Source organism: Apostichopus japonicus, chromosome 21, assembly GCF_037975245.1.
Source record: "Apostichopus japonicus isolate 1M-3 chromosome 21, ASM3797524v1, whole genome shotgun sequence".
Taxonomy (NCBI): Eukaryota; Metazoa; Echinodermata; class Holothuroidea; order Aspidochirotida; family Stichopodidae; genus Apostichopus; species Apostichopus japonicus.
The window spans coordinates 5,709,337-5,728,404 of NC_092581.1; the positions used below are offsets into that span (position 1 = coordinate 5,709,337).

General features: G+C 38.3%; 2 protein-coding genes across 53 annotated transcripts in view; one reads left to right on the plus strand and one right to left on the minus strand.

Moving 5' to 3' along the window:
- The window catches only part of LOC139962986 (transmembrane protein 135-like), a 55,491-nt gene that overhangs the window by 28,645 nt on the left and 7,778 nt on the right, over positions 1–19,068 (plus strand). For all 10 annotated transcript variants that reach the window (XR_011791412.1, XR_011791414.1, XR_011791411.1 and 7 more), the window contains exons 7-10: positions 14,274–14,315; positions 16,998–17,150; positions 17,551–17,617; positions 18,293–18,460. Coding sequence is in view for 3 of the 10 variants with exons in the window: in XM_071963431.1 (XP_071819532.1) it covers positions 14,274–14,315; positions 16,998–17,150; positions 17,551–17,617; positions 18,293–18,460 (430 nt within the window). In the remaining 7 variants the exon portion in view is untranslated. The remainder of the gene's footprint in view (positions 1–14,273; positions 14,316–16,997; positions 17,151–17,550; positions 17,618–18,292; positions 18,461–19,068) is intronic.
- Positions 1,340–14,106, minus strand: LOC139962989 (echinoidin-like). 43 transcript variants are annotated; one of them, XR_011791462.1, is made up of 5 exons: positions 13,818–14,106; positions 4,625–4,930; positions 3,109–3,857; positions 2,747–2,789; positions 1,340–2,425 (listed from the first exon to the last, which is right to left on the minus strand). XR_011791462.1 is itself a non-coding variant. In XM_071963435.1 (3 exons), exons 2-3 carry the CDS (start codon positions 4,920–4,922, stop codon positions 3,619–3,621), a joined length of 537 nt encoding a protein of 178 aa, XP_071819536.1. In that variant the 5' UTR covers positions 4,923–4,930; positions 13,818–14,106; the 3' UTR covers positions 1,340–3,618. The 43 variants fall into 43 exon arrangements, 1 of the variants encoding a protein (XP_071819536.1); XR_011791459.1 differs by having other exon boundaries at positions 1,340–2,701; XR_011791437.1 differs by adding an exon at positions 2,974–3,019 and having other exon boundaries at positions 1,340–2,927.

The following is a 19,068-nucleotide window of genomic DNA, read 5'->3' on the forward strand; positions in this document are numbered from 1 at the left end:
AGAGGGTAATATTTGTTCACTAACTTAGAATTTTGATTCACTACATTTGCTACACTGCTAATGTCTGGTTTGATTTATGTGGTCTGGCTACAAAGTTACTGCTCTTGCCCCCCCCCCCCTTTCAATCTTTTCAAGTTTGGTTCAGCAACCGCATACCTTGCCCTTATATCTATATATCTCCCTCTGCAAAAGAAGATCTTACTTTAAAATTGAGCAGTGAATGTGTTCCTTCAACCCTGAAACGATGGACACGTTTTGACAACGATACAGTAATGTATCCAAGAATAGATTAGATTATATAAACAGTGCATTTACATGGTTAAGGGTAGTCACCTTACAGGAAATAACAGAATCAAGTATCTGTTCGAGTCCTTCTGGTTCTTATTTAATGATTTAAATAAACTCCTTAGAAATGAATCAGTCATTGACTCGTTCATTATTTCCGCATTGGAACTGAAACAATGATGTTTTTCTCACAGTCGTGGTGTAACAAGTTATCATTTCCTTAATAGTGCGGATAGAGGCACAACTTGGGGAGTCCTATTGCTACTGTACTTAGTGGTCCTGGTAGTAAAGTGTTACTGTAAATGGTATTGCTAGCACTATATATATACTACATGTAATGTTAGCATGCTCTTACTGTATATGATAACTGGAACTGTATATTGTACTGGTAGCACTGCACTATGTACTTGACAGTCAGTGCTGTGGCCAAGTGGATATAGGCAGGTATTTGAGGCAATGAGGCTTAGCAATCGAGAGGTTTTGGGTTCGATCCCCACCCGGGTCATAGTAAGATGGGTTTTTCATCCAAGAGCAATCTACGGTTTTCCCATCTGAAATGACTTTCTTAAAGGGTGTGAAGACTTGCGCTAAAAGAAACGAAATCTGACCTAGTTTCGAATGAGGTGTAATAGAAGTGTTAGACACCACCATCGATCCCAGAAAATACACACACACAGCTTGCTACCATCGGTAATTAGACACTAGTGTACAGTCAGTACATACAGCTGCGGTCAATACTCACAGCACAGTGTACATACAATACAGCGATGGACATCTCAGGTCCAGCTAAAGAAAACAAGGTATCACGTTTCATTACTATACTGTCTGCATTTTGTAGCGACACGTCACTTGCAAGTAACGGAAGTTAACTTTTTCATAACTGTTAAATTCTGACATGATGTTGATTGCAAGTTGTCTTATGACACCAAGCGTGTTATCTTAAAATGGTAGGCACCATAGGCCTACTGATGAATCAAATACAGTCCTGGTTGTATAGATACCACATCTGCACAAACAGTACCACTGTAGATGAAAAATGACATTCTCAAAAAACTTTGGTAAAATGTTAATGAGCATCTATTAATTGTGAGAGTAGTATGAATGAAAATAAAAACTGAATAAGACAAATAATTGTAACAAATTATAATGGCAAGTTCAAACTGCATTTATCTTAATTATACAATGTTGTTTAATAGATTATATTTTCAATTATCATGTAATGTTTTGTAGAGTGTCCTTATGTTAAGTACTGTTTCTTATCAAGTTGGAGATTAACAACTATATAGAGGATCGACCTAATGTATTAACCTTACGAGGGACAAATCATGTTTTGTTAACCCCAGAGAAGTAATGGGTACATGTGTAAGCATCACATTCACATATCCAGTACCTTTCAAATTAATGTGTTGAATTTCCCATAAAATATTAATAGCCTTCTGACTAAACATCACCCCAGGTTGCTATGAAGTCCAATAAGAAACAAAACAGAAAGTGTTTACCCAATGAATATAATGTAGAAACCAATACAGTGATTGCCTTGTTCAAATACTAGTTACCCAAGTTCTTCATGTTCAAAACTTTGTAATAATAAAATAAAAAATCTGATCTAGCTATAACATTTACATCTTCTCCTTATTACAGGCATGTCTGTAAGCTTTACACTGATGTGTGTGTGGCCCATTAACCAGTTTAGCATCGTAACAACAGTGATAATAATAGATTCACCTTTTGTTTATAAATCTTGAATTGTTTAGATGCAACTATGTATAACTGTACAGTTCTCTTGTCCATACTCTCCGTTCCATTCACAGTAAGAGGTGTTTCTGCCCTAGTTGTATGCTTTCTCTGGCCAACCTATAGATGCTTTCTTGAGCCAGTCCTATGCTTTCTCCAACCATATCTATACAATCTCTCTGCCTGAGTTTTCTATTCTATCTTGAGACTTCCATGCTATTATCATACACGCAACTATGTGATTCCTTGTTGCATTCCTGCCTCTCTCTCTCTCTCTGTTTACCCACCTCCTGATTAGCCATCCCACTCAGTACCTTTCTCCTATTTACCCACCTCCTGATTAGCCATCCCACTCAGAACCTTTCTCCTGTTTACCCACCTCCTGATTAGCCATCCCACTCAGTACCTTTCTCCTGTTTACCCACCCCCTGATTAGCCATCCCATTCAGTACCTTTCTCCTATTTACCCACCTTCTGTTTAGCCATCCCACTCAGTACCTTTCTCCTGTTTACCCACCTTCTGATTAGCCATCCCACTCAGTACCTTTCTGCTGTTTATCCACCCCCTGATTAGCCATCCCACTCAGTACTTTTCTCCTGTTTACCCGCCTCCTCATTAGCCATCCCACTCAGTACCTTTCTCCTATTTACCCACCTCCTGATTAGCCATCCCACTCAGTACCTTTCTCCTATTTACCCACCTCCTGATTAGCCATCCCACTAGAACCTTTCTCCTGTTTACCCACCTGATTAGCCATCCCACTCAGTACCTTGCTCCTGTTTACCCACCCCCTGATTAGCCATCCCATTCAGTACCTTTCTCCTATTTACCCACCTTCTGTTTAGCCATCCCACTCAGTACCTTTCTCCTGTTTACCCACCTTCTGATTAGCCATCCCACTCAGTACCTTTCTGCTGTTTATCCACCCCCTGATTAGCCATCCCACTCAGTACCTTTCTCCTGTTTACCCGCCTCCTCATTAGCCATCCCACTCAGTACCTTTCTCCTATTTACCCACCTGATTAGCCATCCCACTCAGTACCTTTTTCCTATTTACCCACCTCCTGATTAGCCATCCCACTCAGTACCTTTCTCCTATTTACCCACCTCCTGATTAGCCATCCCACGCAGTACCTTTCTCCTGTTTACCCACCTCCTGATTAGCCATCCCACTCAGTGCCTTTCTCCTATTTACCCACCTCCTGATTAGCCATCCCACGCAGTACCTTTCTCCTGTTTACCCACCTCCTGATTAGCCATCCCACTCAGTACCTTTCTCCTGTTTACCCACCTCCTGATTAGCCATCCCACGCAGTACCTTTCTCCTATTTACCCACCTCCTGATTAGCCATCCCACTCAGTGCCTTTCTCCTGTTTACCCACCTCCTGATTAGCCATCATACTCAGTACCTTTCTCCTGTCCATTTTTATCTAATTTGACATCTTTATTAAACCTTACCCTACATATGTACAGATTATCTGTCTTGGACACCCACCATGTGCACTTTCCTGGACAAGTCTAGAGCACCCCCAAATTGTTCCTAGCTCCTCCACCCCCCCCCCTCCCCTGCATGCATGTATGCACTCCTCTGATGAGTCTACAGCGCTCCCATTTTACACATAAATGCATGCTGCTCCTTGCAGTCCTTGTCTTTCCAACGTGACCTCCCACTGTTCGTCACAAGTTGATATGCACAGTCAAATCTATTCTTAGAAGTTTTCATTTTTGGTGAGCGGGTCCCCCAGTTGTTGAAATCACTTTGGATGTAAGGGTCTGTCCACTTCCAATCAGCTTCTATGTCCAGGTCGTTGTAACCAATCCACATTCCTGGCTCTCCTGTGGATGAAAACAAAGTGCTATGACGATGTCTTTACACAGTACTGGAACAAACAAAGTAATACCTACATGCATACAAAACCTGAATAATTTGCATTCCTCAGAGTGATGGCCATCTTAGTAGTATTTGCATATGTACGTGGAAAGGTCCCAGCAGTTAAATACCTCCTCCCCTTTGCTCCTCCTCCCCTTGGCTCCCCGTCCAATTTAATCCCAATTTCTCCCCCTGCCCTTTGGTCCTCCTTCCCTTTGCTCCTCCCCTTTGGTCCTCCTTCCTTTGCTCATCCTCTTCTTTGCTCTCTTTCTCATTTGCTCCCTGTCCAATTTGCTCTCAATTGCTCCCCTCCCCTTTGCTCCTCCCCTTTGCGCTCCCTCTCATTTGCTCCTTCCCGTTGTTACTCCCTTTTGCTCCCCCGTCCCATTTGCTCCCCCTTCCATTTGCTCCCCCTCCCATTTGCTCCCCCTCCCATTTGCTCCCCTCCCTTTGCTCCTCCCCTTTGCTCCCCCTCCCCTTGGCTCCCCGTCCAATTTGCTCCCAATTGGTCCCCCTCCCCTTTGCTCCTCCCTTTTCTCCCACTTCCCTTTGCTCCTCCCATTTGCTGCCCCTCCCCCTTTGCTCCTCCCTTTTGCTGCCCTCCCATTTGCTCCTCCTTCCATTTACTCCTCCTTCCCTTTGCTCCTCCCCTTTGCTCCTCCTCCCATTTGCTCCCCCTCCCCTTTGCTCCTCCTCCCATTTTCCTCTCCTTTTACTTGTGTGTACTACTCACCTAAGCCGAAAAACCCCAACATAAATTGCCTGTATTCTGTGATGAAGACCTCTTCGTTGAAATTAGTTACTGAGACAAGGTGGGCTAGTTCCCTGCCCTCGCAGGCTGTAAAACTTGCACATGTCTGCTCAGCCTCAAACCATGTCTGCTTTAGCCCAAAGAAACGGTAACAGAAGACACCAGTTGGCAGGTGAAACTGTGTCCAGAACGGTGGACAGTACTGGGCACCGAGAACACCCTCAGTGAAGATGACCACTAAAAGTGTAAGGATCAGCAGCTGTTTCTGCTTGTTGAACATGTTTGCACCTGCAAAGGAAACACAGATTAAACTGACAGTGAAATGATGAGTGTTTCCTTGATAGTTACAACACCTAAGTTCATCAATGAAATAATTATTTATCTTTCTATACTGATGAGCAATTAGTGACATTTCTAGGCCGTATTGACCACTGAATCCAAAATGAATGTGTGCACATTGGTGGATGGACATCCATTTGTATGTTCCATGGGTGACATCCCTATGTTCCGACATCTCTATATTCCGACGTCTCTATGTTCCTACAAAAAGATCAAATTCGGAGCAATTTTTTTTGATCCAAAAATTTGTTTGTACCAAGAGAACTAGTTTTATGACCCCAATTTTTGGACCATATTTTGGGGGACTCAATTCTTTTGGACCCCCAGTTTTTGAGACAAATGAACTTTGGTCCAAAAAATTGGGTCTGAAAAAATGTTGGTCAAAAGAACTTAATAAGTACTAAAAATTGTCGGAACATAGAGATGTAACCGTTCCATGTTGTATTTCTGTCCAAAGAGCTATCCCAGGTTGGTTTCCAACCTGCTGGTATAGTATCAACCTACTTGATACACTAATATAGTCTGATAAATGAAAAAGTTCTGATGGTACAGATGGTAAACAACAGTAAAGAGCATTACTATATTAAACTGGCAAAGGTTAAACACATGGAAGTACCTATAATGACTAAGGTGTAAAAGTTCCAACAGGATAGCATTCCTAGACAGTGGGAGGAGGTGTGATAACTATTAATTGTGCCTAGTTTTAGCCTATTTTTATTTCTGTCTTTGGACTGTACTTCAGGCAAGAAACAGTTTAATAAGGCAACTTGAGTTGTTGATAACAGGATATCATGTATTATCATTACAGAAGGCATTGTGGTAAGTATCCATGGTAACACCCATCATGTAGATTGATTTCCATATTTTGATGTTTTGGGTAAATGGCACGGATTTCCTTTTTAAAGTCTCGATACCGTTATTGCTGACGAATTTCGGAAAACAAAGTTATAAACAAAACTTACAAAATATTTTATGGATGTGGTTGAAATTCAGGTCAGACCTGCTAGTTGTAGGCGACTAGATGTAGGCGACTAGATGTAGGCGACTAGAGCCACTTCTCTTTCAATCCTCTAAACCTAGCAGAAATGAACAACTTATCCACGATGAAATCAAGTACTTGTCCATCTACAGAGCTCGTTCTTGATTCGTCCTTGGAAGATCTTTTTAGCTATTATGTACAATCAATACACAGTCAATACTTTAATATTCACTGAGTTAACTGTATGAGACAGAAGTCACACCCTAACAGCCTGTTTGACTTTGTCGCATGAAATCAGACTTGATTTAGTCAATTTGGGTTATGGTACTCAGTTTATGAACTTGGGGATTGTTAATACGGGAACCCCCTAATAGAAGTAGTAACCTCCACATTTTGAGTCAGTCGAAATTTAGTCAGTTGGAACGAATTAGTGACGTATCGGTATCGTTTCAAACGGCACATACCACAAAAGGAAAGGGGTGATTGTTTAATTTTAGATACATAATACATCACTTTCATTTGTGTAGCTATAATTATATGGATGAGTTGCTTCACTGTATTAATCTTTGCAAGCATTTTTCTTCTCGATTCTTGATTGTTTTTAGTTGCTACGTAATGACATGACCATCATACTGTTTGTACAAAAACAATGGTGGAGTACAATAACTACATTGATTCAGGATTGATTTTTGCAATTAAGAAATCCTGCATTTGTTAATATTTCTGAAAGCAATAATGCAAATAAAAATTAACATCACAATGTTCAGCATCACTAACATCCACATAAAACACATGTTACAGAAACAATGGTGCAAATTACAATAACAAATTGATCCTGTTACCAGTCCAGTATCCCTCTATTTTCCGTCATTTCAGGGGAAGTAAAATATTATCAGGAAAAGTGAATTTCTGGAAGCTACTAGCCCTAATTGGGCAAGTTGTTTTAAAGAGTTAATGCACAGCCCTGATCAAGCACATTGTGACATGCTTGTCTGTTGGGCATTGGTTTTAAGCCCTTCTATTTGGAACAGGTAAGATTGTTTGCTCTCCTAATTGATAATGTTCCAGTGCCTGTAACACTAGTTGCTTTTGTTGCTATGGCAATGACATGTGTCATTTTGCAAAATAGAAAGTTGTTTGGCAACAACCTTTTATTTGAACCCTCCTTTTCCTCATAAAATTTGATATACATCTTATCTGCTCATCAGACAACATCCTGGTTGCTATGGTGATGAGTATATACCAGTGTGGTAAGATGATATTCTGAATTTTGAATTTGTCTGAAAATAGAGATATTTATCACCAGGAAAATGCAAAAAGAATGATCTGTTAGAAAGATGGCAGGCATGAAAATAAACATCATCAAGGTAGTCTGAAGTTTAGGGTCAGGGTCAAGAATAGTGATGGGAAATCCAAAAAGATTAGAAATGTTGATGCATACACAGTTAAAGCCAAATTTAGGAGCATGGATGAGGGAATGGGGAGGGGGAGTGGGGGGGGGACAGTTAGTGGAGGGGAAGGGGGAGTTAGTGAAGGGGAAGTATATGGAGAGGAGATAGGAACAGCAGTATGAGTACTCTGTTACTATGAATATGTACAGTACATCTCAGGTACCAAATATGTGGAAGTAGTAAGTTTTCAGGAAGTAGTCAGTTTTCCATATACGCCAATGAACTTCTTTTCCCATGCCATTGTATGTATGTATATATGTATGTAATTTAGGTCCTCCTGCAAGGAACTCGCGAAGAAGCCATCATTGGCTTATCAAAGCCTCAAGCTGACCGAAGTCAGTCTATTACATTCATATTTAACGTCCATGATTATCAATTGTCAACAACTCTGTAACTGGACGACATACATTAATCTTGGAGTGACACAAACTCGGACCTTATGATTGAAAGGCACCGGCGTTAACCACTGAGCTAACACTCCTTTCAATGCAGGAGTTTGATCTGATCTCCCCCTGTCCATGCCATTACAATGCAGGAGTTTGATATGACCTCCTCCTTCAGTAATTGGTTTGAGTGAGTTTGCACCTGATTAATTCTAAAAACAGTGGAGTGTCTGGTTGACAAAGGGATTAAATTTAATTTCTTAATGATATATGCAATCTTTGAAAGAAAGTTTTAGGTTAATTGTCTTAGCAGTTGAACAAAGATAATCACATTTTGATCAATCAATACTGTGTTACAATTAGACAAAGTAGTAACTCTGTAAACTTTGAATTCATTTTAGTGTATAGCTTTAATGATTGCATAAGGAATGCATAATCAGCTTAGTTGCTTTAATTTAGTCACTTAGGCCTTGTTTTCACACTTTAGAAGTGCACCCGTACTTCAAGTCCACAAGGGCGATTAATTCCCTAAGTGTGAACGCTTGCGTACTCGTACTTCAAGTCTGCGTTCGTTCTTATAGAATAATACTTCTTTCAGGGTTTCTTCAATACCTCTTGCGATCTTAATAAATGTAATGTGAACAGTCGTGGACTTAATAGTGACCTGAGATTTGCCGTTAAGTCATATAATAACCGCTCTATCCTGTTGCAATTGGGCGGGTATTTTGAACGTGCAGTACATGCGTGTGTTTTTGTTTGTACCAATAGACGCTATACATGAACCATTTCATTATTCTTTGAACCGATTCGACCAATACTGCTAAAAATTCCACCGTGACTGTTGTGAGAAGAAAACAAACTAAACGACAGTCCTCTTAAATCTAATAAACTTTAATTCATTGTAGGCCAAACTCACAGATTTTTTAAGAGGCCAAAATCTGTAATTAAATGTTATATCAAAATGGATGATTTTGGGTTCGGTTGCTAAGGCAGTTAGTAAAAGGCTAGAATCATTTCATGGCCTAGCCTATAATGAAGATACATTAGTCTATGCATAGACCCTACTAGATCTTTATACCTACAACATTAAGTGCCTTCAATGTTGGATTAGCTTCAAATTCGACATTAGAAGTGACACACTGACTAGTAAATTTTTTCGCTCATCCATTTCATATGTTTGGAAGAAATACTAATCTGGGTTAACGTGTAGTGGTAATGGTAGTGGTACGGAGTGGGTCTGAATACAGTTTACTGTTTATGTGCGATGATTGAATGTTGCGGCGCAGTGGTGTACGGAGTAGCACTAACTAGTGCAGCACATTTGGCAATGGCAAAGCACAGGGAAATGTAAACAGCTTATATGACTTTTCACAACTGCGCAGTATATTAATCTCACCAGCGGACTTTAATGTGAAACTCACTCGTTCTTAAATGTGAATGCGTCTCGTTCTTAACTAGTTCATCCTCCTCGTGGACTTAATATCAATAATCCCCCTTACGTTCTTAAATGTGGACTCAAGCCTTATATTGCTCATTATGAGAGTGACTCAGCCATTGGATATGTTTCCAAATTAACCATTGAAGTGTAATGAGGTAGCCTGCACTTTACCTGTGAAGTGAGTGGCTGTGCAGCCATTTCTTATGGTTCGTTCACAGTTTCACAATGGAGTGAATGGTGTTGTGACTAAAGTTCATACAAAGGAGGTAAATACCAGTGTTAGGATTATCAGAGGCTCATAGCAGTCTATTATGGTATGGAAAGCGAAAAGGGCAACTTACGTCGTTGTCTAAACTAATGTTGTAAAAAATAGCTTTTTCACACGAAATTCAACTTGCGCAGCATATGCTTACTATACGCATGTCGTCAATTAGGATATGTGGGTAGTCTAGACTGTTTAGAATTTTTTCCATTGTTGAGTCTAGTAGTAAGAGTACCAATATGGCTCTAGGTGTAACAGTAGTAGGCCTAGTAGTAGAAGTAGTGGTAGCAAACTACGTATCATGCATTCTCCTGCGCTGGTGATGTTTTTGAATTTCGTGCTAAACGCCTATGTTTAACATCATGTGGATGAGCAATTGTTGAACAGGGCCGATGGCAACAACGTAAGTTTAGACAATGACGTAAGTTTAGACAGCAGAAGTTTAGACATCAACATGAGTTTGAGCAACAACGTGGTATAGTAAAACAGCAGCAACAACTTTAGTTTAGACAGCAACAAGCTTTAGTTTAGACAATGAAATAAGTTTTCCCTTTTGGCGTTCCATATTATGGTAGCTCATGAAGTACTAGTGTAACATGAATCACAGTGTTGGATGTAAAAGAAATATTTTAACATGTTACCATGGAATTATATACTGGCAGCTTGTCAAACTTTCATGTTGCACCAATTAGGTACCAGTATGTTGGTTATTTTACTGACAGGAGCACATATTGTCAAACCATGGAAAATGTGAGAAAACTCATAAATATGCCTTTCATTAATTCTTTTGCAGACAGGATCTAGGCTCGAACCCCGGGTCTACAGATCAGTTGAATTCTTACATACAGTACCTGGGGAAAAAATATAGCATCAGTTATTTAGTGCGCACAACCAGGCCAGTGTAAAACCCTAAATTCAACTGCAATGGTGGACCACTTAACTGCAGAGTTGTGTGAATTGTAGCTTTCTCCGTATTGGTTTTCTGTATGGTCACTTGTTAAGTATGCAAAAATTATATTCTGTTTGGTGACTACCATGATCATGGGAATGGTTACCAAGTATTATTATAACCTCACTTCTACTATAATTTCCAAATCACCGTGGAGTCTATATATATGTTTCTTACGTCCTAACTAGAGCGTGGTCAATCGTTGCATCGGTACAGGGTCCATATTCCTGAAGGGATGTCTGCTTAATTTGTCATTTCATCCCACATGGAAATGGAAACATTTCCTGCGGAAAGACAAGTATTTATGAGTTTGACCAGGCCGAAGAGCTCTGAGTGCGGAGTACTTTTTCAGCTGCTTCTTTGAAGAATAATAAAATTATGTCAACAATGCACCTCTGCTCCAGTTATCAATAATACTCTTGAGTTGGTATGGTTATATCTATGCAGCTGCTATAGGCCTCATCACTGTAGCTATTTCATATAACTACATTGTAGCGATATATGGCCTCATCCCCATAACTAGCTCATCTAGCATGTAGTTATAGGACTAATCCACATACATAGCTACCTTATGTAGCTATATAGTGTAGCTATATATGGCCTCATCACTGAAGCTATTTCATATAGCTACCCTGTAGCTATACATGGTCCCATCCCCATAGCTATTTCATGTAGCATGTAGTTCAGGTTAGCTATAGGCCTCATCCATGTACATAGCTACCTATGGTAACTACAGTGTAGCTATATATGGCCTCATCACTGTAGCTATTACATATAGCTACCGTGTAGCTATTCATGGTCCTATCCACATAAATATTTCATAGAACATCATCATGTAGTTCAGAGTAGCTATAGGCCTCATCCATGTACATAGCTACCTCATGTAGCTACAGTACAGTGTAGCTATATATGGCCTCATCACTGTAGCTATTTCATATAGCTACAGTATAGCTGTACATGGCCTCATCCCCATAACTAGCTCATCTAGCATGTAGTTCATAGTAGCTATAGGCCTCATCCATGTACATAGCTACCTCATGTAGCTATATAGTGTCGCTATATATGGCCTCACCACTGTTGCTATTTTATATAGCTACCGAGTAGCTATACATGGTCCCATCCACATAGCTATTTCATGTAGTAGCATGTAGTTCAGGGTAGGTATAGGCCTCATCCATGTACATAGCTACATCATGTAGCTATATAGTGTAGCTTTATATGGCCTCATCACTAGCTATTTCATATAGCTACCAAGTAGCTTTACATGGTCCCATCCCCATAGCTATTTCATCTAGCATGTATTTCAGGGCATAGGAGGCTGGGGGGCTGCAGTCCCCCCTCCCCAAACAAAATTGAAAGAAAAAGATGAAAGTAGCAAAAAGCTCTCTTGGGGTTGGATTTTAAGGGTTGTTTGTTGTCTGGTTTAGGGTTGTACTGTATTCATGTATATACAGTACTAGCTGTTATAATGCTGGTAGCACCACACACACACACTAAAACCTAAAATGTATAAGATGCTGTGTTAGTCGCATTGATATGAGATAAACAGTCTAAGTACTGCATTGCTTGGTGCCAATAAATCTAGCCCTATCAATTGAAATGTTTCCTCTCTGCTAGCCAAATACTCGTCGTTTTGGTCAATAGGGCTTAACAAGTCTTTCCCATTTAGTAGACTTAGGCGGATATTGCTAAACCATACTTTGTAGTTCAATGAAGTATAGTTATTGAGATCAGATAACAATGAATTGCATTTCATATATGGGAAAAGGTTATAAACGTAAGACCCGATCAGGAACAGATAAACTCACACTTAATTTGCATTTTATTATTTCCTATTTTTGGGGGAAATTCATTGAGCATGTCAATAATTAGTTTGGTTTATTGATTCTGTTTGGTATTAAATGATTATTTAAATCATATAATATATAAGTATATAAATTATAGACAAAATGGAAATTACATTTGGTGCTTAATGAGAGCAAATACTGCTCTGAGGGTGTGTGTGATGGTATGGTGCTATGGTGTGAGGGTGGTGTGAGTTTGCAGTATAAGTACTTACTTGACATCAAAGACTGCTGTGATGGTGGTGTGAGGATGGTGTGAGTTTATACTTATAAGTACTTAACAATTTATTACACAACAACTATATACAAGTAAAATAGTAGGTTCAATATAATGATGTTCAAGTTTATGTTTACAATCAATATTTTTCTATTTCTGAAGATGATCAAGTGAGTTATAGTAATGAACTGTGAGAAACAGATGATTAATGTCGTTAGCGGTTACCTCTAACAGATTTGGTTGTCTGTTAGCGGTAACCTCTAACAGATTTGGTTGTCTGACTAGTTAGTTATCTTGGACAGTCATCAGTGGACTTTCTTGTAAAGTAGATAGATATATGCAGGCACTGACCCAAGTATATAAACCAAATGACAGAGATCACTGCTTGGAATTCCTGTATAACCCAACAGTCTCTCAGAATGTAATTCAGGATTTTTGTATCAATTTGCTTAAAATGAAACTCAATTATCAGTACTTATGTTTGTATGTTTATGTTGTTAAGTTTTAGAAGACCCCCAACCCCCCCCCCTCCCCCCAAACAAAACAAAAAAACAGAATGATAAGAGACACTCCATGCTCAAATTTAAGAGCTTTTAAAAATTTAATAGCTGAATTAATGTTATGACTTAGTCAGGTCTTGACAAGGGGTTGAAATTTAAAAAAAAAATCGGAATTATGTAAAATATGCAGATTGTAAAGACCAAATATTGGTGGAGATATGACATCTATAGACCAATTCTTTACTGCTCGTTGGGATTTCTTTGTTATAGTTACTGTCTATGAAATATCACTTTTCCATTGCTGTAAGCAAAATTTTTATTGAAATCTCAAAGGAAACTAGTCTTTGTTGCCCAGAGATGTAGCCTGTGCTCTTCCTACAGTATATATATATGATTAAACTATAGTATTACCATTCTGTGGGTCTTTTTTAAAAAGCTCCATATTCATAGAACTATCTTATAAGTTAGTGAAATGAAATGGAAACCTGTAAACACAGTACTTGGACCCTTTCAAAGTTCATTTTTTCCAGAGAGACAAATGTCGATCAGAAACAAAAAGTACTTTATGGAAGAATTGGAAAGTATGTCACCCTTTGTTTTCTGTCATGATCACCCTTCACCAATCAATCAATGCTAACAGATTTAGTAAAGCTTTATAGTGTACCTGGAAAAGTTCCTTTACAAATTAATCAATGCTAGCAGACTTTGGTTAAGCTTATAGTAACTTGGAAAAGTTGTTTTCCTAATAATTATGATGAATATATCCAACTATGGAATTCAGAGCCTGTTTGTAAAAAGTTCTTTTTGACTTACCTGCTGCTAATTTTCCTTCCTGTGATTAATCTAGTCACACAGCTAGCACCAGTTGCCTTATAGTACTCCAAGACAAGGTTGACTACATGTTTGTTCTGGCAAGTCTCAAAACAGTTATCTTCGTCTTATATGACAGGAAAAAATATAAAACAGAAGTTTAATTGGATGTTAGTTTTAGAAGGTGAGAGTAGGCAGGTAGATCCGTTATCATTCCCGAGTTCGGAGCAATGGTTGGTAATTGTAACTTAACACCACCGTATGCTTGGTTACAGACACTATATGAATGCTAACAAGCTGCTTCTCAATCTACCTTTGATGTCTATTTCAGATATTTATCACCCCTCGGTGCAAAGTGGATTAGTCCTGGGCTTGTGTTTCCTGAGTGTGTTGTGGAAGTGTTCATTATGGTTATAGGTGACTACCACTTTGTTATATATATTTTTTTCTTTTATGCAGGAGTGGTGACATACTCCAGAACGACGCCCAGTCAACTCTGAGGTCAGTTTTGGTTACATTCGAGAATATTTAGGAACTTGTTCTCTTCATGCAGGACCAAAAAATATTCAATACTCCAAAAAAAGGCTCTTTTGTTGCAAGACTAAACTTTTAATTCAAACTGCAACTTTATGTAGAAATATTATTTTCCTCTGTGAAATAAGTGAGTTAAATATGATCAGAAAAATAAAAACAGTTTCAACAGTGAAGTGATGACATCATCCCCTCTTCTGTTTGCCAGAAGCATTCACAAAAAGTGATATTCAAATTTATATATTAAAAATTAATATCTCAGCCATATAAAATGCAATGAAGATGTGATTTTGGACCTAAAGATGAAGAACAGTTTCCCAGTAACATTATATCAAGCTGTCAACTTTGCAATATCTCGTTAAGAGGAATCCTTACTAATTTGATTATTTAGCAAATGCTGTTGTTTGAATGTAAACCTTTCCCTTGTACCATGCTTTTATAATCAGATAAAGAGGCACCTTTTTTATGCAGGTTATCGCTCAAATGATTATTGAAGACTAGACAAAGACGTCAGATTCTGTACATACTAAACACTAAACTTTGGTGTCGACTGTCAGTTAACTTTTGGAATCTAGTCAGACATTTACCTCTGTTGATTATGTTTTGTAGTACACAATTGTTGTGTTGTTCAGAGGGTCTGTCTGCTGTATGCTGTGTATTTGACTGTTTGCCTGATACGTGCAGTAAATGAAACATTATAGCTGTGATTTGCATTATGTTGAAGTTGTTATAATTCTGACTAAACCGTGTAACATTTACAGATAATTGGATTGAAACCTCTCAGTTGAAGCTCAATAGATTACTAAATAGATTACTTATACCCTTGATGCCAATATACCCGCTCCCAAATCGATATAACCGGTCAATTTTTGTCACTCGTTCCTCCCTGGTAATAATACTGGAAACAGCCTGGCATCTTGAGATGAAGAATCTAATAGAACTGCTACTAAAAAATACAAGATAGTCAGAGGGTATTGTCAACTTCACACAACAAATGCCTGATTGAATATATGCCAAATATCTGAAAGGTCAGTTTAACTTTCTGAAGATGCTTTAATAGTCGTTCACTTTCATTTCAAGTGGGAAGTAATACAGGAAGTGTTTATGATACTGTTGTATGATATTGAAGTAGGGACATAAAAATGTGACTACCGGTTAAGGTAAGAGATGGTCTTGTATTCCAGAGCCTGTTTATTTGTTGAATTTATTGACATGACTCTCTTACCTTGGATACTACCAAATAACAAGCAGGTGTCTCGTGGGCCGGTTTGTCTCAATTTGATTGGTTCGGAGTTTATTTTTGTTGGCATGTGTTACTGGTATTACAAACAAATGCTGCTTGTTGAAGAGTTTCAATCTGACGTTGGCCATATGCACTCTCTGTTGGACAGCAATATAGTTACATTATACAGTCTCATAGCAGTCTCATATGATACAGTCTCATAGCAGTCTCATATTATACAGTCTCATAGCAGTCTCAAATTATGCATTCTCATATTATGCAGTCTCATATCAGTCTCATATTAAACAGTTTCATAGCAGTCTCATATTATACACTCTCATAGCAGACTCATATTATACAGTCTCATAGCAGTCTTATATAGTCTCATAGTGCAGTCTCATACTATACAGTCTCATATCAGTCTCATATTATACAGTCTCATAGCAGTCTCATATGATACAGTCTCATAGCAGTCTCATATGATACAGTCTCATAGCAGTCTCATATTATGCAGTCTCATATTATGCAGTCTCATATCAGTCTCATATTAAACAGTTTCATAGCAGTCTAATATTATACACTCTCATAGCAGTCTCATATTATACAGTCTCATAGCAGTCTTATATAGTCTCATAGTGCAGTCTCATATTATACAGTCTCATAGCAGTCTCATATTATACACTCTCATAGCAGTCTCATATTATACAGTCTCATAGCAGTCTTATATAGTCTCATAGTGCAGTCTCATATTATAGTCTCATATCAATCTCATATTATACAGTCTCATAGCAGTCTCATATTATACAGTCTCATAGCAGTCTCATATTATACAGTCTCATATCAGTCTCATATTATAGTCTTTAGCAGTCTCATATTATAGTCTTATAGCAGTCTCATATAGTCTCATAGTGCAGTCTCATACAGTCTCATAGTACAGTCTCATATTATACAGTCTCATATCAGTCTCATATTGTAGTCTTTAGCAGTCTCATATTATAGTCTTATAGCAGTCTCATATAGTCTCATAGTGCAGTCTCATACAGTCTCATAGCAGTCTCATATTATACAGTCTCATATCAATATAGACTGCAACATATTTACAAAACATGTTTCATTTATAGGAATACACTGTGCAGGTACAAGTTAGTGATGTACTTTAAGATGCGTACACCTCAGTAAGGAGGACACACTCCACATACACAGTGTTACAGTTAAGAGTCACCTAGTTTGATACAGTGTCAAAGCACAACATGTTTATAACATATTACCCTAGGCCTATTCCACCATCTTCTGAATGAATGGAAGCTACAGTCATAAGGTGTGTGTGTATTCAAAACTACCTCCTTCATCTTACATGTGTTTCTGCTTTGGTGAGTTCTGAGTTTATAACATACAAGACTGTACAAGAATTCTCTCATTTATCATTCCAGGTCACTGTTTGGGTCTTCAGAGCTTCCATCCCACGTACAAGAGGCAGGGCTCAGAGGAGGAACATCTCCAGCTGAATCGAGCTCAGTCTTTTCAACCATTGCTCAATACTTACCCCGAGAAATTAAACGACTTCTGGCAGTTCTTTCACAGAGGTAATAATTATGCAGGTTTTTGGGGCTATGGTCATTTAGAGGGCACACTTCTGTTATTATGTTGAGAATAAGTTTAGTGTTCAGTATTTTTTCGTGGCAGGGAAGGTCTAGCAGGAAACATTTAAAAAATACCAGGTACCTGTAGAAAGCAAAATCAGTTAATTTAAGTACACCAAAAGCAAAACAGGAAAGATAAAAAGTAGGCATAAGATTTGCAAAACAAAAGAAGAAAAAAAAAGTTAAGTTTATTAGTTTTCAGGGCACCCCTGTCTGGATGTACATCAGTAACAACATTGACAGCTTTAGTCTCTTGTTTTTGAATGAATAATATGATACATGTTCCTCATCAATATGCATGAGGGAGGCCATCAAAATCTCTTTATCCTGTTTTCCCTTTCAGGGTTAAAGATTTACCAAGTCACCAACTATGTAAACACGAAGGAAGCTGTGTACATTACATCTCAGAGGTAAGAATCTTTATTGCCATCTAGTACTTTTAGTCAACACGTTTCTTTGTTTCTCTGTTTCCAGGACTAATTAAGCAGATCAACCGCTTACCCCTCTTACCCCTTAACCCCTCCTTACCCCTTAACCCCTCCTTACCCCTCTTACTCCTTAACCCCCCCTTACCCCTCTCAAATTGTCAATAAAGTATGATTACAAGTATCACACTGCTGTATCTTTGGATAGTCAGTAAATGTTATGTAGTTTTAGAAAGCAACAGTGTGACAGTCACTTCATAACTAAACTGATTAACATTAACAAAATTCAAGGCATGTATAAACTCAAAGACACAAACATCTGCATCTTCCTCCAACTTGAAATGATTCTAGAGAACATTAATGTTAGGAATGTACTCTTTCTGGTTATTTTGTCTAATTCCATTTCCTCTTTTAGACTTTTAAGTTCTCTAATCTGTAATGAAATTCTGCTCTTTTTTTTAAAATCTGCTTCCTTATTCTGCTATCATGTTGTAAGATGGTGTCTCATTGAGTTTGTCGTAGGAGGGATTGAAAGATATTCCAATTCTATTTTATGTAGTAAGATTTTCAACAAGTGTGTAGCATCTGGATTTAACAAAGGTTTTTTGTTTCACAAAAATAATGCATTAGTAATTCATCTTTGTTTAACTTTTTTTTCAGGGTTTCCTGTCCAGATTTTGTCTAGGTTACGCCATCCAGACCGCTTTCAACCTGTTCCGTAGCATTCCAAAGGTTATGCAGCAACCTGCTCGTGTACCTTGGTCTCTCCTTGATAAGGGCAACGTCTATCTCGGTCTTTTCATGGGAGGCTTAGTTGGACTGTTCCGGGTAAGTTCTCCACTTCCAAGAAGGTCTTCAAAAAATACTTTGGCAGTGCAAAAATCTTCACATCTAGCTTTCTACATGATTTTATAAAATGTGGTCAGCTTATTATTAGTGCACTAAAAACATTAGGGTGTGAACTTGGTAAACAATTTCTGTAGAATTGAGTATTGTGTGATATTGTGGTAAGTTCATTAAGGCACTTTCTGTGCTCTTAATAAGGCAAATTAGGCAAAACCTGAGACGAAATATTGCAATAAACAAAACATTGCACCCAGGTGTCACTATAGCAACCAAGAAGTGAGGTGATCATTTTCAGTTCAAATTCTTTGCAATATTTGTATTCACATTGCATCAACAGTTACCGAACAAAGAATAACAAAAAATTGCTACTTTTGACTTGTGATTGGCTTCATAAATCAATAATGTAAATAAAGCCGATTAAGAAATCTTTGCAGTGGTGATGGCTTGTTTGTGTGTGTCATGCCTTGGCTTTGTAAACTCTCTAATTCAAAAATTACAATGTGCTTGAACTTCATACTTGGTATGTGGATCCACCTTATTGAGTACAAGAACTCAATTGAAAATGGTGGAGGTCAAAGGTCATTTGAGGT